This window comes from Oryctolagus cuniculus, chromosome 1, assembly GCF_051225735.1.
Source record: "Oryctolagus cuniculus isolate XC-2025 breed Fujian yellow rabbit chromosome 1, ASM5122573v1, whole genome shotgun sequence".
Lineage (NCBI taxonomy): Eukaryota > Metazoa > Chordata > Mammalia > Lagomorpha > Leporidae > Oryctolagus > Oryctolagus cuniculus.
The window spans coordinates 95,119,972-95,139,544 of NC_142867.1; the positions used below are offsets into that span (position 1 = coordinate 95,119,972).

General features: G+C 35.9%; 1 protein-coding gene across 7 annotated transcripts in view; it reads left to right on the forward strand.

The window, feature by feature from the left end:
* The window catches only part of DYNC2H1 (dynein cytoplasmic 2 heavy chain 1), a 365,259-nt gene that overhangs the window by 128,554 nt on the left and 217,132 nt on the right, over nt 1-19,573 (forward strand). For all 7 annotated transcript variants that reach the window (XR_016219689.1, XM_051820199.3, XM_002708539.6 and 4 more), the window contains 7 exons: nt 569-723; nt 2,879-3,016; nt 6,613-6,726; nt 7,293-7,453; nt 9,990-10,113; nt 10,921-11,042; nt 16,419-16,505. Coding sequence is in view for 6 of the 7 variants with exons in the window: in XM_051820199.3 (XP_051676159.3) it covers nt 569-723; nt 2,879-3,016; nt 6,613-6,726; nt 7,293-7,453; nt 9,990-10,113; nt 10,921-11,042; nt 16,419-16,505 (901 nt within the window). In the remaining variant the exon portion in view is untranslated. The remainder of the gene's footprint in view (nt 1-568; nt 724-2,878; nt 3,017-6,612; nt 6,727-7,292; nt 7,454-9,989; nt 10,114-10,920; nt 11,043-16,418; nt 16,506-19,573) is intronic.

Below are 19,573 nucleotides of genomic sequence, written 5' to 3' on the forward strand. Positions count from 1 at the left end.
CTTGGGAAATAAACTAGAAGTTGATATCATTTGCTGGTTAAGGGACTGTAGAGGGAATCTGAGTCAACACGAGCAAGATAATGGTATTTGATCCTGAATATAAAATTACTGAACCTGATGTGAATTTATTCTTTTTCTTTTTTTTGGGGGGGGGTTATGGTTGAGTTCCTATTTCTCCTTGTATCAAATGAAAGTGGAACAGTGTTTTTGGTGTCTCTTTTCTATTCAAGCAGGTTTATTGAGCTCACTTTTGGATTATATGTGTTATGTAGTCCCAATTAATTTATATATTATGACAATGTCATTTTCCTTACAATATTAGGATGTTCAGGGTAAGCATTTAAAAGTGGAAGAATAGAGACCACTGAAATTAGATAATTCAAAATTTATAAAGAAGGTAGGAGTGGTGAACAGATGTACAGAAATGCCTGTGTATATTTAAACAAAGATGGTGTCTCATAATTATATAAAATAGAATTGGCTAGTATGAAATAAATTTAGTTATTTTCTTTAATTCTTAATGATTCATGTATATATTAAATCATTTTTACTTTTTATCTTTTTCTAGTTGATCCTGATTTCTTAAAATCATTTTTATTAATCCATGAATCTTGTAAAGCATATGGTGCTACACCAAGCCGATATATGACCTTTTTACATGTATATTCTTCCATTAGTAGCAGCAAGAAAAAAGAGTTATTAAAAAGACAAAGTCATTTGCAGGTACAATATTGGTAATTTGAAATTGTTTTATCTATATATATAGGAAACAAGGATTATGTAAATCACTGTCATTATGTCATATTGCCTGTGGCATATACGCAGCAAAAATGGTATACTGTATCAATGTCTTGAAAATCAGTGGCATTTCTTAACACTTCTTAATTATATTGATCACTATATTGTGATAGTTTGTAATTTTTGTGATTCAATAATTATTCATTTTCTTCAGTGGGTGGTATTTATGTCCTTAATTTTTTTTTTAAAGATGTGTTATTTACTTGAATGGCAGTTAACAGAGAGAGAGGGAGAGACGGGAATCTTTCATCTGCTGGGTCCATCTCCAAATAGTCACAATGGCCAGGGCTGGGCCAGAATAAACCCTGGAGCCAGGAAATCCGTCCAGATCTCCCATGGGCCCAAGAACTTGGGCCACCTTTGGCTGTCTTGCCAGGCACATTAGCAAGGAGCTGGATCATGAGCAGAGCAGCTGGGACTTGAATTGTGGGCACACATGTGGGTTGCTGGAGTCACAGGCCGTGCACACATTGCAGGCCATGTTTATGTGCTTTTGATAGCTCCTGATGTTTTCACATGAAAGCTCTTTTAGAGACTGAGGGATTTCAGTTTTCTTAAATTATAAAGCATAATAGCCAGTTTTATGCTTTATGATAATTAAAATTATAATTTATTTTTATAATGTTCTTACCTATGTCACTTCAGTTAGTACATTCTGAAAATTTTTCTTTCTATATTTCTGTAATCGTCAAGCTTTAATTTAAATGTGACATTAGAAAGCCAGCCTTGGGCTAGCTTAGTGGTGTAGTGAGTAAAGCTGCCCTCTGCTAAGGCTGGCATCCCATATAGGCCCCAGCTTGTGTCCTAGCTGCTCCACTTCAGATCTAGCTCCTTGCTAATGGCCTAGGAAAAAGCAGAGGAAGATGGCCCAAGGGTTTAGGACCCTGCCACCCGCGTGAGAGACCAGGAAGAAACTGTTGGCTCATGGCGTTGACATGGGCCAATGCTGGCCATTGCAGCCATCTGTGGAATGAACCAGTGGATGGAAGATCTCTCTCTGTCTCTCCTTCTGTCTGTTGCAACTCTGACTTTCAAATAAATAAATAAATCTTAAAACAAAACAAACCAAACCCCACCAGCCTTTGAAATTGTCAAAGAACTCCTCTCCTTTTCCTCTCCAAAATATAGCTTTTATTAGTTGAGTAGTAAAGTAGAATTCATTTTAATTGACATAATTTTATTTATCTTGCTTTCCAATAATATATTTTCATTTACATTAAGCTACAATACCTGCTTTGAGGGAGGGTTAATTTCCTGATTTAGTTCTTTACAGTGCTTTGGATAAATTACTTAAAGTTGCTGGATTATTTGGGTCAATAATGGTTGTGTGTGAGTGTATTAAATGTGTAGGTAAAGAATCTCACTTTAGACCTGTTCTCCATGTTTGATGTTCAATAAATTTTGGTTATACTCCTTTTTTGTCATATCTCTCCAAATTTTCTGATTAATTAGTTGACCAAAACTAACTCACATTTTGGAAGAGAATGACTTTTCTCATGTCCTTTCCTTGTATTTACATGGGCCATGAGGTGGGGTAGTATGGTGACTGGATCAGGGTCTAATGAAGTCCAAAGAACAGGTAAAGCGTTTTGAATGATAGCCCACTAGGACTAATTGAAAGGCAGTCTCTTTCAGAAAAGTGGGTCATGGTCAGCTAAAATCAAGTCATGTCTGCCACAAAAAAGAATGACCCTTGACATCTTCTGCCCATTTAACTGAAAACTAGAAAAGCTTTACTGAATTTTCCCTTGCTTTCTGTTTTCTCTGATTTAGCTCAGTGGGTAAAATGTGTTTTTAAGTCAGCATTTTAGGTATCAGTTATTTGTCGATCTGTTTAGCTTTACTGTATTGTTTTTAAATGTTTTTCTTAAAATCTCTGGAATCCTTTACTACATTTTTACTGGAGGTAATGTTAAATGAATCCTTATAATTAGTAATAAGAAAAATAATCCACTTGCTAGTGTTTTCTACGTATTTACTTATATACTTGCTTGGTTCTTTCTCATAGGGCTTTATTTACTGTGTGTGCATCAAATTTCTTTTTTTTTTTCTCTTATCAATCAATGTTTCATTGATGCAGGCCGGTGTATCTAAACTAAATGAAGCTAAAGCTCTTGTGGATGAGCTGAACAGAAAAGCTGGAGAACAAAGTGTACTGCTTAAAACTAAGCAAGATGAAGCAGATGCTGCCCTTCAAGAGATCACAGTATCAATGCAGGTAATGTTTAGAGTCAGCAAAAGGATGCACAAAATAGGGAGACATTTTGTGCTTGATTATCAGTGTTAATAAACACCACTTTTACTTTTGTAGATTTAAAATATTTGAGCTAGTTAGACTGATGTTATTATGTACTTGAAACTTTGTGGAAGTGCATTGTGTTTTCCCACATTATTCAGAAACATGACTCAGTCCTCTCAGTTGACCATTTATGATGTATTTAAACTCTTTGTATTTTAAATGTGTATGGAAAGTGTCTATGACTGATTTTATTTATGCTTTTCTAGTTAAGTTGGTATTTCCTTTTATTCTTGAAATTCTGTCCTTTAGGCTTTAAGGATTTTCTGTAGGGGTATGTGAGTGTGGAGAGGGGGTTGGATATTAAGTCTAGCATTTAAGACACCGGTTAAGATACCTGCATTGCCCCAGTGGAATGCAAATCACCTTGGGAGGACCAAGTGATGGCTTAAGTAATTGGGTCCCTGCTGCCCATATAGAGTACCTGGATTGAGTTCCTTCAGACATTCAGGGAGTGAACCTGTTAGGAAAACTCTCTCTGTTTCTCTGTGTGTTGAATAAAACAAAAACAAAAACAAAAACAAAAACAAGATTTTGTATTCTTTTAAAACTCACAAGATTTACAAAGTAGGTATTTATACTATTGACTTTCATAATGTATTCTATTTTGATCATGCCGCTTTGTAGTCATTGCCTTCTTTTGCTTGAACCCTTTCAAAGGAGATTTCTCTGAGTTCCATCTTTGCCCAGGTGTTTGTTTTTTTATCTCTGCATACTCTTTCCTCTTTCTGGATGGTCTCCATTACATTGCTTTCTACTACCAACTACTTGTACCTGTTGCCAAATCTATCTGTTTTGTCCTTTAGTCATAACCCCTCCTTTGGACTTCAGATTCAAATATCCAGTTACCTCATAAATGTGTCTTCTTTCATTTTTAAATCATGTTTTAACATTTTTACTTATTTATATTTATTTGAAAGGCAGAGAGAAAGAGGGAGTGAAATAGACAGAGTGATCTTCCATTTATTGGTTCATTACCCAAATGCTTTCAATAGCCAGGGCTGAGCCCTACTGAAGTCAGGAACCTGGAGTTCAAGTTCACACTAAATGGGTCCAAGTACTTGAGCCATCATTGCCGCCACTGCCCAGGGTATATATTAGCAGGAAGTTGGAATCCATAGCAGAGCTGATACTTCAAACCAGGCATTCCAGTATGGGATACAGTCATTCCGGATAGCATCTTAAATTCTGTGCTAAATGTTCACCATGAAAAATGTCTTCTTAAAAGCTCTGTTGCGGCCTGCGCTGCGGCTCACTAGGCTAATCCTCCACCTTGCGGCGCCGGCACACCAGGTTCTAGTCCCGGTCGGGGCGCCGGATTCTGTACTGGTTGCCCCTCTTCCAGGCCAGCTCTCTGCTGTGGCCAGGGAGTGCAGTGGAGGATGGCCCAAGTGCTTGGGCCCTGCACCCCATGGGAGACCAGGATAAGTACTTGGCTCCTGCCATAGGATCAGCGTGGTGTGCTGGCTGCAGCACACCGGCCGCAGCGGCCATTGGAGGGTGAACCAACAGCAAAGGAAGACCTTTCTCACTGTCTCTCTCTCTCACTGTCCACTCTGCCTGTCAAAAAAAATAATAAATAAATAAATAAAAATAAAAAATAAATAAAAAGCTCTGTTGCATTACTATTTGAAACACATTCAAAACTGAATTTAGGATTTTACTCTCCCATATTTCTTTCTATAGTTTGTGACTATTAGAAGATAGTTAATTAATTATTCAATCTAGTATTTATACGTGATATTAGACTTCCAGACCTCATCTCTTACATACAATGAATAATTAAATTCTATTAGCTTTACACCCTTGATTATGTCTCAAATACATTTCCTCATCTCTATGTTAGTGACTGTTATGTAGTCTAATGACTCTTTTACTAAAATTAAATTTATCATATTAATATTTGTATCTCAGTTAAAAAGTAAGTGGCATAAAGAGTCTTAAATAACAAAATTGGGGGGCCGGCACCATGGCTCACTTGGTTAATCCTCCGCCTGTGGCGCCAGGACCCCATATGGGCACCAGGTTCTAGTCCTGGTTGCTCCTCTTCCAGTCTAGTTCTCTGCTATGGCCCGGGAGGGCAGTGGAGGATGGCCTGGGTGCTTGGGCCCTTGCGTGCTGCATGGGAGACCAGGAGGAGGCACATAGCATCTGGCTCCTGGCTTCAGACTGGCATGGTACCAGCAGTGGCGGCCATTTGGGGAGTGAGCCAGTGAAGGGAAGACCTTTCTCTTTGTCTCTTTCTCTCACTGTCTGTGACTCTACCTGTCAAATAAAAAAAATTGGAGAACTTAGTAGTTTTGGCTGTGAGTTTGTATCCTTTCCCCTCTGTGTTCTGCCACTCTTTTCCTTACATTAATGATTTCAAGACTCACTAGAAAGCTATAGTAATCAAGGTTATATGATGTTGGTATAGTGTTAGGCAAAGAGATTAATGAAATATCATAGAGTCTGAGTCCAGAAATAGTTTACACTTGCATGGTGAATTACAATACTAATGTGTTATGATTTCAATTAATTGTAGATTCTGATACCCTTGATTTTTGCATTCATGTAATGTTAATACATAATTTTATTCTAATATTCACTCTGTTTTTCAGACATTTGCCAGTATAGTACAAATGTGTTACAATTTCAATTAATTTTTGTCTAATATAAAAGTATAGAAATACAAAATTTTAATGTATATTTTCTCTAAGAATTTTTATTGTCTATTATATTAGAACCAAAGAAGACTGTTGTCTGTTTACTCTCTTATGAAATGGTCATAATAGTAAGGACTATTCTGGATTGTGTCAACTGTTTAGTTTTTATTTTTTTTTTTTTTAAGATTTATTTATTTGAAGGCAGAGTTTCATAGAGGCAGAGAGAGAGAGAGAGAGAGAGAGAGAGAGAGAGAGAGAAAGGGGGTTGCGGAGAGGTCTTCCATCCGCTGGTTCACTCCCCAGTTGGCCGCAATGGCCGGAGCTGTGCCGATTTGAAGCCAAGAGCCAGGAGCTTCTTCCAGGTCTCCCACATGGGTGCAGGGACCCACGGATGTGGGCCATCCTCTACTCCTTTCCCAGGCCAGAGCAGAGAGCTGGAACAGAAGTGGAATAGCCGGGACTCGAATCGGCACCCTTATGGGATGCTGGCACTGCAGGCGACAGCTTTACCTGCTAAGCCACAGCGCTGTCTCCTGTTCAGTGTATTTTATAGTCACTTTTAAACTGTGCATTTCTGACTTGTCTAAATTTTGTGGAGTAGTTATTCATTGCTTTGGTAAGTAGAAAAAAACAGAAATAAGGCATAAGGACTTTTCTGATAGTAAATATAGAATATATATTTATCACAGCTTTCTCAGGCATTTTGAAAACTCAAATGCTATCAATTCATAATTAATGTTAGAAATACATTTAATAGAAATTTTAATTTGAAAATAAACTTACATTAAAATTATTTGAAAATATATAACTTTTATATTTTAAATATTGATTGCATTAAAAATTGATTGAGATGGCTTTTAAATATTCCTATAGGATGCTAGTGAGCAAAAAACAGAACTTGAGAGACTGAAACACAGAATAGCAGAAGAAGTTATTAAAATTGAAGAACGAAAAAATAAAATTGATGATGAATTAAAAGAAGTACAGGTAGGTTAAAATTTTTAAGAACAATTTACATTTTGACTATCCATTTTATATATGAACTTAAACATTATTTGTAGTTCAGGTTGTTTTCTAATAGTTTTATCAAATGGATTTCAACCATAATATTACTTAAAAGAAGCAAGAAGGAAACTTGACAGAGAATGTTTGTGAATTAGCTGATGGTAATTTTATAAAGCCTGTTTTCTGTGAGCCATGTTGTTTTGAGTGTAAGAAGAAGTGTGTTATTGATAAATTAAGACAAACCATTCAATTCTTTTTGTTCAAATTTAACTAGAATAGCTAACTAGTAGTATTAAGAGCTGCTTGAAAATTATAAATTGGCTCAAAACAAATTCCATTTTCCAGATGAGATCTGTGCACTTGTAGCAAGAACTCTGCTTTCTCAACCTGAACTCTGTGTATTTTAAAGCATTGTGATACTAGAAGAGATACAATATTATATTGGAATAATAGCATATTTTGAATAAAACAACTGATAGAATTTCTAAAAAGTTAATGCTTCTTTAAAATTATAATTTGAAAGTTAAAACAACCTTTTCCTCTTTTAGCCTTTAGTCAATGAAGCTAAACTAGCAGTTGGAAACATTAAGCCAGAATCTCTTTCAGAAATTCGTTCACTACGCATGCCACCTGATGTAATCAGAGACATTCTTGAAGGAGTTTTAAGGTTGATGGGTATCTTTGATACATCTTGGGTGAGCATGAAAAGGTAAGTTTTTGAAATTTTTTTTATTTTTTTTTATTTTTTATTTTTTTTAAAAACTTTTATTTAATGAATATAAATTTCCAAAGTACAGCTTATGGATTACAATGGCTTCCCCCCCATAACGTCCCTCCCACCCGCAACCCTCCCCTTTCCCACTCCCTCTCCCCTTCCATTCACATCAAGATCTAGAGAACTTTTTACATGCAGGCCCAAGATCATTTTCTGTTAAACAAGTAAACAAATAAGATATCATCAAATGCCATTTACTATTTTTTTTGTTTTGAAATTAATTTTATTTATTTTATTTTTATTTTTTTTTTAACCTTTATTTAATGAATATAAATTTCCAAAGTACGGCTTATGGATTACAATGGCTTTCCCCCCCATATCGTCTCTCCCACCCGCATCCCTCCCCTTTCCCACTCCCTCTCTCCTTCCATTCACATCAAGATTCATTTTCGATTCTCTTTTTTTTTTTTTTTTAAACTTTTATTTAATGCATATAAATTTCCAAAGTACGACTTATGGATTACAATGGCTTCCCCCCCATACCGTCCCTCCCACCCACAACCCTCCCCTTTCCCACTCCCTCTCCCCTTCCATTCACATCAAGATTCATTTTCGATTATCTTAATATACAGAAGATCTGCTTAGTATACATCAAGTATGGATTTTAACAGTTTGCTCCCACACAGAAACATAAAGTGAAAAATAATAGATGATTTTTTTTTTAAATGATGATGAAATCAGAGCAGACCTATTGTCATGTTTAATCCCAGTGAGAGTCAAGTTGGGAATTCATAATTTCTTTTCTTTTTTCTTTTTTTTTTTTTTTTTTTTTTTTTTTTTTTTAACAGAGGATCAGTTTAGTATGCATTAAGTAAGGATTTCAACAGTTTGCACCCCCATAGAAACACAAAGTGAAATATATTGTTTGAGTACTCGTAATAGCATTAAATCTCAATGTACAGCACATTAAGGATAGAGATCCTACATGAGGAGTAAGTGCACAGTGACTCCTGTTGTTGACGATTCTCTTTATATACAGAAGATCAGTTTAGCATACATTAAGTAAAGATTTCAACAGTTTGCTCCCACACAGAAACATAAAGTGAAAAATACTGTTTGAGTACTAGTTATAGCATTAAATCTCAATGTACAGCACACTAAGGACAAAGATCCTACATGAGGAGTAAGTGCACAGTGACTCCTGTTGTTGACTTAACAAATTGACACTCTTGTTTATGGCATCAGTAATCACCCTAGGCTCTTGTCATGAGTTGCCAAGGCACAAGGCTATGGAAGCCCCCTGAGTTCACTGACTCTGATAATTTTTAGACAAGGCCATGGTCAAAGTGGAAGTTCTCTCCTCCCTTCAGAGAAAGGTACCTCCTTCTTTGATGACCCATTCTTTCCACTGGGATCTCATTCGCAGAGATCTTTCATTGAGGTGTTTTTTTTTTTTTTAAGTTTTTGAATTTTTAAAAAATGTTATTTTGGCCATGAATTATGAATTACTACATAATTTTAAATATTATATGAGGGATATTTAAAATTAATGGAGATGTGTTTATGAAAAAACTATCTGTTGACTTAAAGCTTTTGTGCCAAATAAATTTATCCTTTATTTCTGTTTTCTTTGAACAGCTTGACACAACCTCATATTGTTGGTCAAATTGAACTTCATCTATATATAATGGTCTAGTTATTGATTTTGCCCTGAAATTTCAAAATAGTCTATAAAGTCTAATATCAAAATCTGTATATTTCTGTGAGGTTGTTAAAAGTCTCAGAAAGGGAGAAAAGGAATGCCTTAAAATCTTCAAAAATGTCCTAAAAATTTAATAATTTATTTGATCCTTAGATAGTAGAGTACTATGATTTTACTGTGATTTACTGAGGAAAATATAGTCAGTGTTCTCAAAGAGTCTTGTATTCTTGGCTAAAATGAAAAGAGAGAGAGAGACAGAGACAGAGATGGAGAGAGTGATTGTGCAACATAAATACTATAAAGGAGATTTAAGCCAGATTGGAAAAGAGTATTAATTAAATATGGGATCTTGCAGCTTCAGGTTTCACCTTATAATAGTGGTGTTGTGGTTTGCATTGCTACAAAATTCTTTGTGTTAGGATTCAGGTCAATGGTAGAGTCCCCTTTATATCTAGAAATGGAAGAGGAGACTTAGGTTAAAGGAGCAGTTTAAAATACCTTTGAAAGAGTCGGAATTTTACATGTCTTAGAACATGAGTACCCTTTAGTTCACAAATAAGTATGGGGGTAGAATAACAGCATTGGGATTCTTTCATATCACTATTGCTCCAGTTTACTCATCGAATATTAGAAAGACTGTTTTGAATCTTTCTAGAACTTACTGTCTATCAAAAATAATGGATATTAAACTAGAAGCTTAAGTTTCTTTGTATTCTACTTTTTGTTAGCTAATGGATTAAAAGTATTATATATACCATTTTCTTAATTTTTTTAAAAAAGCTAGCAAATTTTATTTAATTCCATTTGAATAATGTGCTTCACTTTTAGTTTCCTTGCTAAAAGAGGTGTGAGAGAAGACATAGCAACTTTTGATGCACGAAATATTCCAAAGGAAATAAGAGAGAGTGTTGAAGAACTTCTTTTTAAAAATAAAGGATCTTTTGATCCAAAGGTAATGTTTAAGTTATGCCTTTAGTTTCTTTTTTCTGTATAATTATATTTTATAAATTATACCTTGTCATTATCAGTTATTTAAAACACCTAAAAACTGAAAAAATAAATAAGCGGTAGAAATTATAGTTGAGAAGCATTCACAAGAAGAATTAAATAAACTAGAATCAAGGTTGCAAGAGGAGTTTTGTTATCTGAAGTGGTTTTGGAATCTTAGCATTTACTGCCAATATTAAGAGTTTCTATCATTATTTTTTCCACTTACAACTTCCCTGGTGTATTTTTTATTTGTTTCTTGTCTATTTGTTATATAATGACAAATCTCTATATTAGGATAGTTTGTAATTTCATTGAATAGTTTAAATTAAATGATTTTAATGTTTTTAGATTCCTTAATTAAAATGTTACATATCTTTGAAACCACTATCAGTGCTTTTAAAATAGCTCTTATTTAACAAAGATGTATCACATGTACAATAGAGAAAGAATTGATGCTTAGACATTGTATTGGACTGCACATGTATTCATTATAAATGTAACTAAGAGTGACTATGTCAATAAAACATCTTTACATTAAAACTTTTATGTTCAAATTTTTTTTTTTTTTAAGCAGAAATGTAGGCCTCATCTCTATGTCTTCTATGTCTCTTAAAATAGCAGTACCCTATATTTTTATTTTAGCTGTAACATAAACTTCATTGTTTGGTTTAAGTTATTAAGTGAATGTCAAAATAAATGTGTTAGATTTAACATTGCTTTTATTTGAAATTAAGTGACTACGTTGAATAACTTCTAATGGATTTTTCAGAATGCTAAGCGTGCCAGTACTGCAGCTGCACCTTTGGCTGCCTGGGTTAAAGCCAATGTTCAATATTCTCATGTCTTGGAACGGATTCAGCCTTTGGAAATTGAACAGGCAGGATTAGAATCGTAAGTGAAATATAAAGTATAAATAATTCTAAGCTTTATTTACATCATTATGATTTATTTTGAGTATTTATATTTTTCTGTATTTTAAAAAGGCAGCTGATGATTTTAATATATAAAATGAGTCAAAAATTGAACATTAAAGAGATAAAACAGATAAAGCAATTAGAAGGAAATAGCAGCAGAATCATCTTTTTTTCTACTATTATTATGTTGTTGAAGATATTATTGGTAGAAGTTAAATTAGAAAGAGAAACATTTCACAAAAGAATAATATTATATTGCATAATAAAAGTATTGTATATTTGTTTTTACCTTCTAAGTTCTAGGGAATTTTTAGGACCTATTTTCAAAAAACAGTTTCTTTGGTGGGGGGCGGCTGATGCTGATGCTGTGGTGCAGTGGGTTAATCCTCCACCTGCGGAGCCAGCATCCCATATGGGCGCCGGTTCTAGTACCGGCTGCTCCTCTTCTGGTCCAGCTCTCTGCTATGGCCTGGGAGAGCAGTAGAGAATGGTCCAAGTGCTTGGGCCCCTGTACTCGGGAGGGAGACCGAGAGCAAGCTCCTGGCTCCTTGCTTCCTATTGGTGCAGATCCGTCACTTGCGGACATTTGGAAAGTAAACCAGCGGAATGAAGACCTTTTCTCTCTGTCTCTTCCTCTTACTGTCTGTAACTCTACCTCTCAAATAAAGAAATAAAATATTTAAAAAATAAAAAAAACAATTTTGGGCAGATAGTGGTAAGATTTAACCATATACTATTGGAGCTTAATGTTCCAATTTGCTATTATTACTAAGTAAGCATTGTATTTTATCTTTTTTCTTCTGTATGTAGAACAAGACATTTATTATGTTCTTTTTTTTAACTTTTATTTAATGAATATAAATTTCCAAAGTACAGCTTATGGATTACAATGGCTTTTTCACCCCCATAACTTCCCTCCCACCCGTATTATGTTCTTGATTGTTTACTGTTTGACATTACCTTTTTTTTTTTTTTTTTTGACAGAGAGATAGAGGTAGAGACAGAGAGAAAGGTCTTCCTTTACCGTTGGTTCACCCTCCAATGGTCGCTGCGGCCGGGGCACCACGCTGATCCGAAGCCAGGAGCAAGGTGCTTCTTCTGGTCTCCCATGCGGGTGCAGGGCCCAAGCACTTGGGCCATCCTCTACTGCTCTCCCGGGCCACAGCAGAGAGCTGGACAGGAAGAGGGGCAACCGGGACAGAATCTGGCGCCCCGACTGGGACTAGAACCGGTGTGCTGGCGCCGCAGGCGGAGGATTAGCCTATTGAGCCACAGCGCTGGCCTGACATTACCTTTTAACTTCCCATTCTGTAGAAAGAAATCTTAGCTTTTAAACTTCTTAATTTGCTTAGTATAATTACTTGAAATTTTTTTAAATCATATTAAATGCTTACATTATTTTGATTATTTTTTAAAATTTTATTTATTTATTTATTTTTACTTTTATTTTTTGACAGGCAGGGTTAGACAAGTGAGAGAGAGAGAGAGAGAGAGAGAGAGAGAGAGAAAGGTCTTCCTTTTTCCATGGTTCACCCCCCAAGTGGCCGCTACGGCCGGTGTGTTGCGCCAATCCGAAGCCAGGAGCCAGGTGCCTCATCCTACTCTCCCATGTGGGTGCAGGGCCCAAGGACCAGGCCATCCTCCACTGCACTCCCAAGCCACAGCAGGGAGCTGGCCTGGAAGAGGAGCAACCGGGACAGAATCCGGCACCCCGACCGGGACTAGAACCCCGTGTTCCGGTGCCGCAGGCGGAGGATTATCCTAGTGAGGCCTGGTGCCAGCCATACATTATTTTGATTATATATTTTTCACAGCTGAGACATATTTTATCAATATATTTCCTTTTTTGTACAGCTCATTTTTATTAGTAACATTTACTTCATTTTTATTTAAAAATTTTATGTATTTATTAAAGATTTATTTATTTATTTGAAAGTCAGAGAGTTGCAAAGAGAGAGAGAGAGGTCTTGCATCCGCTGGTTTACTCCCCAATTGGCCACAGGAGCTGTAGTTTTGCCAATCCAAAGCCAGGAGCCAGCAGCTTCCTCCAGGTCTCCCACATGGGTACAGGGCCCAAGGACTTGGGCCATCTTCTACTGCTTTCCTAGGCCATAGCAGAGAGCTGGATCGGAAGTGGAGAAGCCATGGACTGGCACCCATATGGGATGCTAGCACTGCAGGCGGTGGCTTACGCCACAGCGCCAGCCCCTAAAAAATTTATTTATTTACTTTAAAGTAGAAGTGATCTTTTTAAAATTTTTACTTATTTCACTGCCCAGTGAAATTTGAGAGATCCCACTAGCCTATCTTTTAGAGTCCAGTGCTACTGTTGAGAAGTCTGATGCTGTTTTGTTCCTCAAATGTTTTGTTTGTTATCTCATTTTTTCTCTGATAGGATTTTCATTTCTGGCATTGTAAGTTATACAGTTTGTTGTGGTAGATACTTACTGTTTATGTTTAGTTATAGAAATTCATGTGTGTCAGTTCTGGAATAGTTTAGTGTATTCCTTTGATAATTTCTTTCTATTCCTCTGTCATCATTTGGAATGCTTTTGATTTGTATATTAGTAGAATCACCATTCAAAATGTGTTAAGAGGCCGGCACTGGGGCTCACTAGGCTAATCCTCCACCTGCGGCGCCAGCACACCGGGTTCTAGTCCCGGTTGGGGCGCCGGATTCTGTCTTGGTTGCTCCTCTTCCAGTCCAGCTCTCTACTGTGGCCCGGGGGTGCAGTGGAGGATGGCCCAAGTGCTTGGGCCCTGCACCCACATGGGAGACCAGGAGAAGCACCTTGCTCCTGGCTTCGGATCAGTGCGGTGCGCCGGCCACAGCGGCCACTGGGGAATGAACCAAGGGACAAAAGAAGACCTTTGTCTCTCTCACTGTCCACTCTGCCTGTAAAAAATATATATATGTACATATATATATGTATATATGGTTGTGATTGTTCTATCTGTAATTATGTCAACATTAAAATTAAGAAAAAAGAAATAAAATAACATATTGTGTTATAAACAGCAAGTCTTCAAGTAGGTTGATTCCATCGAAAATACACTAATTACTTTCTTCATTTTCAATTTGTCTGCAAGTTAATTGCTCCCTGAACACAAGATAGCTGCTAAACTGATATATAGTTGAAGGAAAGCAGGTATTTCTTCTCTGTGCACCTTTTTATGAGAATACACCTCTTTGTAAGGAAAATAAAGGCTTTCTGAAAAGGCTCTCAGCAGATATTTTTACTTTGCCCCTGTTTTCCTGTTATGTATCATGATAATATAGATCAGTATCTACCAGCCTAAGTGAGAAAGGCATATACACCAAAGTAGATCTGAGACTCTGTCAGTATCCTCAGAAAAGAAAATGGCTTTGTGCATGTAGGTGGGCATGTTGTCTTCATTTTCATTGTCTGAAATTCTTATTAGTATTTTATAGATAGTTGGAATAATATTGTTATATGTTCTTGTAACTTTAACAGTTATAAGGTTCCACTAGCAATTATGACATCTTTGGAAAAAACAGAGAAAGGCCCCCCTTCTGGGATGATACTTTGTCCCATATTTCAAGTGTGTAGTGTATAAATGCCCAGCAGTAACAATAGCTCTGCTTAGTTTCCCTGTCTTTTGTTTTCATTTCTCAGTTGTATCTTCTAGGCATTGTACTAGTATTTTTTTTTTTTTTTTGCTGTCCTGCCTGTAATTTTCAAAATTTTGTTATTTTCTTTGAAGTTGTCTTTTTTAAAAAGTAGCATCATCTTGTTTCCCACATGAATTAGAATCTCTGAAGACATTACCGTTTTTTAAAATACTTATTTTATTTCATTAGAAAGCAGAGTTCTAGAGAGAGAGAGAGAGGTCTTCCATCCACTGATTCAATCCCCAGATGGCCACAATGGCCATGGCTAGGTTAGGCTGAAGCCAGGAGCCAGGGACTTCCTTCAGGTCTACCATGTGGGTGCAGTGCCCCAGTCAGTTGGGCCATCCTCTGCTGCTTTCCCAGGCATATCAGCTGGAAACTGAGTTGGAAGTACAGTGGCTAAGACTCAACCAGAGCCCATATGGGATGCTGGTGCTGCAGCTGGTGGTTTAACAATGCTGGCCCTACCGTTTTTTGTTTCTTTGTTTCTTTGTTTTTTGTTTTTAAACTTTGCTCTTTTGATTCCCTCTTCCTTTTGGATTTGCTTTGGTCTTTTTCAAGTTAGGAACCTTTTTTTTTTTTTTTTAAGATTTGATTTATTTATTTGACAGGTACAGTTACAGTGAGAGGGAGAGAGAGAGAAGGGTTTTCCATCAGCTGGTTCACTCCCCAGGTGGCTGCAATTGCCAGAGCTGGGCCAATCTGAAGCCAGGAACCAGGAGCTTCTTCCTGGTCTCCCACGTGGGTGCAGGGGCCCAAGGACTTGAGCCATCTTCTAATGCTTTCCCAGGCCATTGCAGAGAGCTGGATAGGAAGAACAGCCAGGACTCGAAGTGAGCCCATATGGGATGTCTGTTAGTGATTGTGAAGTACTGGAAATCTCACTGCACTCTTAGTGTTTTTCCTGGGCTACTGAGCTTCACTGTAGGTGATCAGTGAACACTGGTTACTTGATAGCAACGCCTCAATACTTGGGGTGATTTAAGGAGATGGAAATGGATATTAGTCGTTTTTCTCTGAAAGAATCCTCATGTCTTCTGTGCTGGGTGTGCATAGTGGTGGATAGAGATGGGTTATTCATAAGCTAAACTTGCAACATTTTAGGTTAAAGGATAGTCTATAGTCTCAGGGGGAGGAGGGAGTCTGAGGTCATACCATAATACCAGCAATTAAGCAGTCCTCTATATTTATCTTAACTGTTAACTTCAGAGGTTCCTGTTGTCTATCTTTTTTAGCATTTTGGGATTTTGTTTTTCTTGTACAAGAGTAGTGTTTTATGTTCTGATAGATCAGTTATTACTTTTCAAAATGTTATTGAAATTTCTCCTTTGCCTTAATTTTATCTTTCATCATCTTTATATATTCATGTGTACACATATGTCACAAACACATAGGTGTATGTGTATTCACACACACGTCAGTAGTGTTAAGAGAGGATGAGAAGACAAATGAATATATTTGATCTGCTACTTTTATTTAGTTATCTTCATGCAAAATAATTTTTAAATATAGGTTACCAGCAATGATATGGTTCAAAAGATACAGTTCAACTTTTAGCATTGCTTTCTAAATTAAATTGTAAGCAAAGGTGCTATATTATTGAACTAGTGACAATTTTCATTGTTTATATACTTATTGCAAGGTTATATTTTATGTTGCTGTTGCTTATTGTTAATATTTAAAATAGAATTACTATTCTAATATTGAGTTATATTTTAGGAATTTGAGGAGAACTGAAGATAGAAAAAGGAAACTAGAGGAGCTTCTTAATTCTGTTGGTCAAAAGGTATCAGAACTGAAAGAAAAGTAAGTTACATTTTGAGTTGTATTTTGGGTATATGAAACATATCGTGAAATGATTTTTTAAAAAAATTTTAAAAGCCGAGTTGTGATCTCTATTTATACTTCTTTTTTGTGATTTGTCACTCTGAAGGTGGGAAGAATGTATCATAATATAAGAGGTACCCCTTTTTAAAGAAACTTTTTGGCAATAGTAAAACTCAAACTTGTATTGGATATTCCACACACTAAAGTGAAAATCGAGTAAGAGGAAATGTGAATGTAATGTGTAGAATGTTTAAACTTGACATATTGTTTTTTTTTTCTTTAATATTGTCCTCCTTTATGTTTGTTGATGTTAGGGGATTCTGTATTCTATAATCTTCTTAAGGATATATTATCATTTGAATAATTCTATTAATGTTGTTTCTACTGGAATTGAAAACAAATTTCTTCATTCAAATAGTATACTACAAGGACAATCTGTGAATATGTTTAGTCTTAAAGCCTTTGATGTATCTCTTGATCCCTGTGATTACTATTTAGTATGTGATAGAAAATATTTGTATGAGAATGAATGTTGGGACCTTTCCATTTAAAATGTATAAAGGTTTGAAAGCTGGAAAATATATGATTAAATATAATAAATGTTAATGGTTCAGGGAATATTTGTTTTTTTCCTTCTCTCCATCCACACATGCATACACATATGAGAGCACTTCAAAAGTTCATGGAAAATTTATTGTGGTGCCATAAAACATGAACTTTTTGAAAAATGCATATATATATAGAGAGAGAGAATTTTATATATAGTATATATTTATAAAGAATCATGGAAACATATTGGCAGAGAAAAAAGCAAACCAAAAAGAAAACTTCCAATATATAACCCCAGTGTTTTCAATACTCCTGAACAATTTTTTATGTTAATAAAAACATAGGAAAGAAATCACGTTGTTTTCTTCCAGGTATTATTAGAGAAATATAAAGAAAATAAAAATGATATATTGTTTTCAGTGTCATATACTTACCATCAGTACTAAGTATTCAACTCATTTTCAAATGTTTACTGAGTAATTAGCATATGGCATCAATGTTTCAACTTCATTCAACTTTGTTAGTCACTGTGTCAAATGTTCTATTAGGATGTGTCATGTGTGTTCCTTGTAGTAATGCTGAGATGTAGATATAGTCTTCTATTTTGCATATTAAGAATGTTTACCCTAGAGAGGCTTATTTGCATAAATTTGAGTATCTAGAAAATGATAAAGCCCGCATTAGATGCTAGATTTATGTAATTCCTCTTGACATTCTTAAACACTATACCATACTACCAACATTTTAGAAAGATTATTAGAAAAACCTTTAGAATTAACTTCTAATTTTAAGATAGAATGACATTTTCCATGATAGATTCATTATCAAAAATGAACTATTACCAAGTATTATGCTTTTACATATCATGATCCATAGTTCGGTTTAATTAATTGGGCTGTGACATTCTTATTTTCTTGTATATCAAGAAATAATAAGGGAATTAAAAATAAGTATGATCTACCATTTTTATTTTCTAATCTGACAAAATTAAAGAGATGTTTGACACTTTTATATAATTTGTGCATCCATAAGGTGTACTGAGAGTTCTTGTGGTTAATAGATATCTAGTTTTCTATTTCCAGATTCTACAGTAGGACCATCTAATGGAACTAGATGAGATTATAGGAAAGTTCTAAAGTCTGTGCTGTCCAGTATGGTAGCCAGTAGTTGTATGTGGTATTGAGTGCTTGCATCTTGTAGTGTGTGTAGTTTGACTAAGAAATTGAATTTTTAATTTTATTTATCTTTAGCTTAAGTTTAAACCACATGTGGCTAGTGACTACCATATTGAACAACTCAGCTCTAAACCTTTTTGTCTAAGGGAGGGAAGAAGAGGGCAGAGAAGCAATAAAATATACTGTATGTGAAGTGTGTGGAACTTAATATCAGATACATCTGTGAATGAATTTTAAATCCTGTACTGATTATTGGGGAGACCTTGTGCAATAAACTCTCTTGGGTACAAGTTTTCATATCTGTAACATGAGAATTACAATACTTATTTTAAACTGTTTATATTAGGTACTAAATGACATGCCTTTTTTTTTTTTTTTTTGGATGCTAGGCAACATCCTGAGCATATTATAGGCAATTGAACACTTATTCAACTGTGTAATCATGCAGAATATTGCTCTTATGTTTAATAAAATAATAAAACTGTGCAAGTACTTTTCAAGGAAAACGATTTAAAAAGAGTTATAAATTTTGGCAACTGGATATATAGGGAGAAATCATTTATAATGGACTGGATATTTGAATTGAATGCTGAAATTTTATTTGTGTTACATACATATTTGAGGAATTAAGCTAAGAAATGAGGTAGGGATGAGGAAGTAGTTGGAATATATTCTGGGAAACTGAAGCATTCTGAAAAACACAGAAGATAAATGATATTAACATTTTCTGAGAATATGAAATTTTTCACATGTTGACATAGTTTGCTGCTGTGGCATAGAAAGAAGTAAACCTAAGAATATAGGTTGGATTAGTCTTTTTTTTTTTTTTATTTTTTGACAGGCAGAGTGGACAGTGAGAGAGAGAGACAGAGAGAAAGGTCTTCCTTTGCCGTTGGTTCACCCTCCCTCCAATGGCCACCACGGCCGGTGCACTGCGGCCAGCACAGCGCGCTGATCCAAAGCCAGGAGCCAGGTACTTCTCCTGGTCTCCCATGGGGTGCAGGGCCCAAGCACTTGGGCCATCCTCCACTGCACTCCCTGGGCAAAGCAGAGAGCTGGCCTGAAAGATGGGCAACCGGGACAGAATCCGGTGCCCCGACCGGGACTAGAACCCAGTGTGCCGGCGCCGCAAGGCGGAGGATTAGCCTAGTGAGCTGTGGCGCCGGCCATGGATTAGTTTTAAGATTGGGTTAGTCTTAGGTCACGACCCATTATCATATTGTGAAAATTATATATAATGCAGTATGGTACAGAGGCCCTATCAAGTTATTTATTTATTTATTTATTTTTGACAGGCAGAGTGGATAGTGAGAGAGAGAGAGA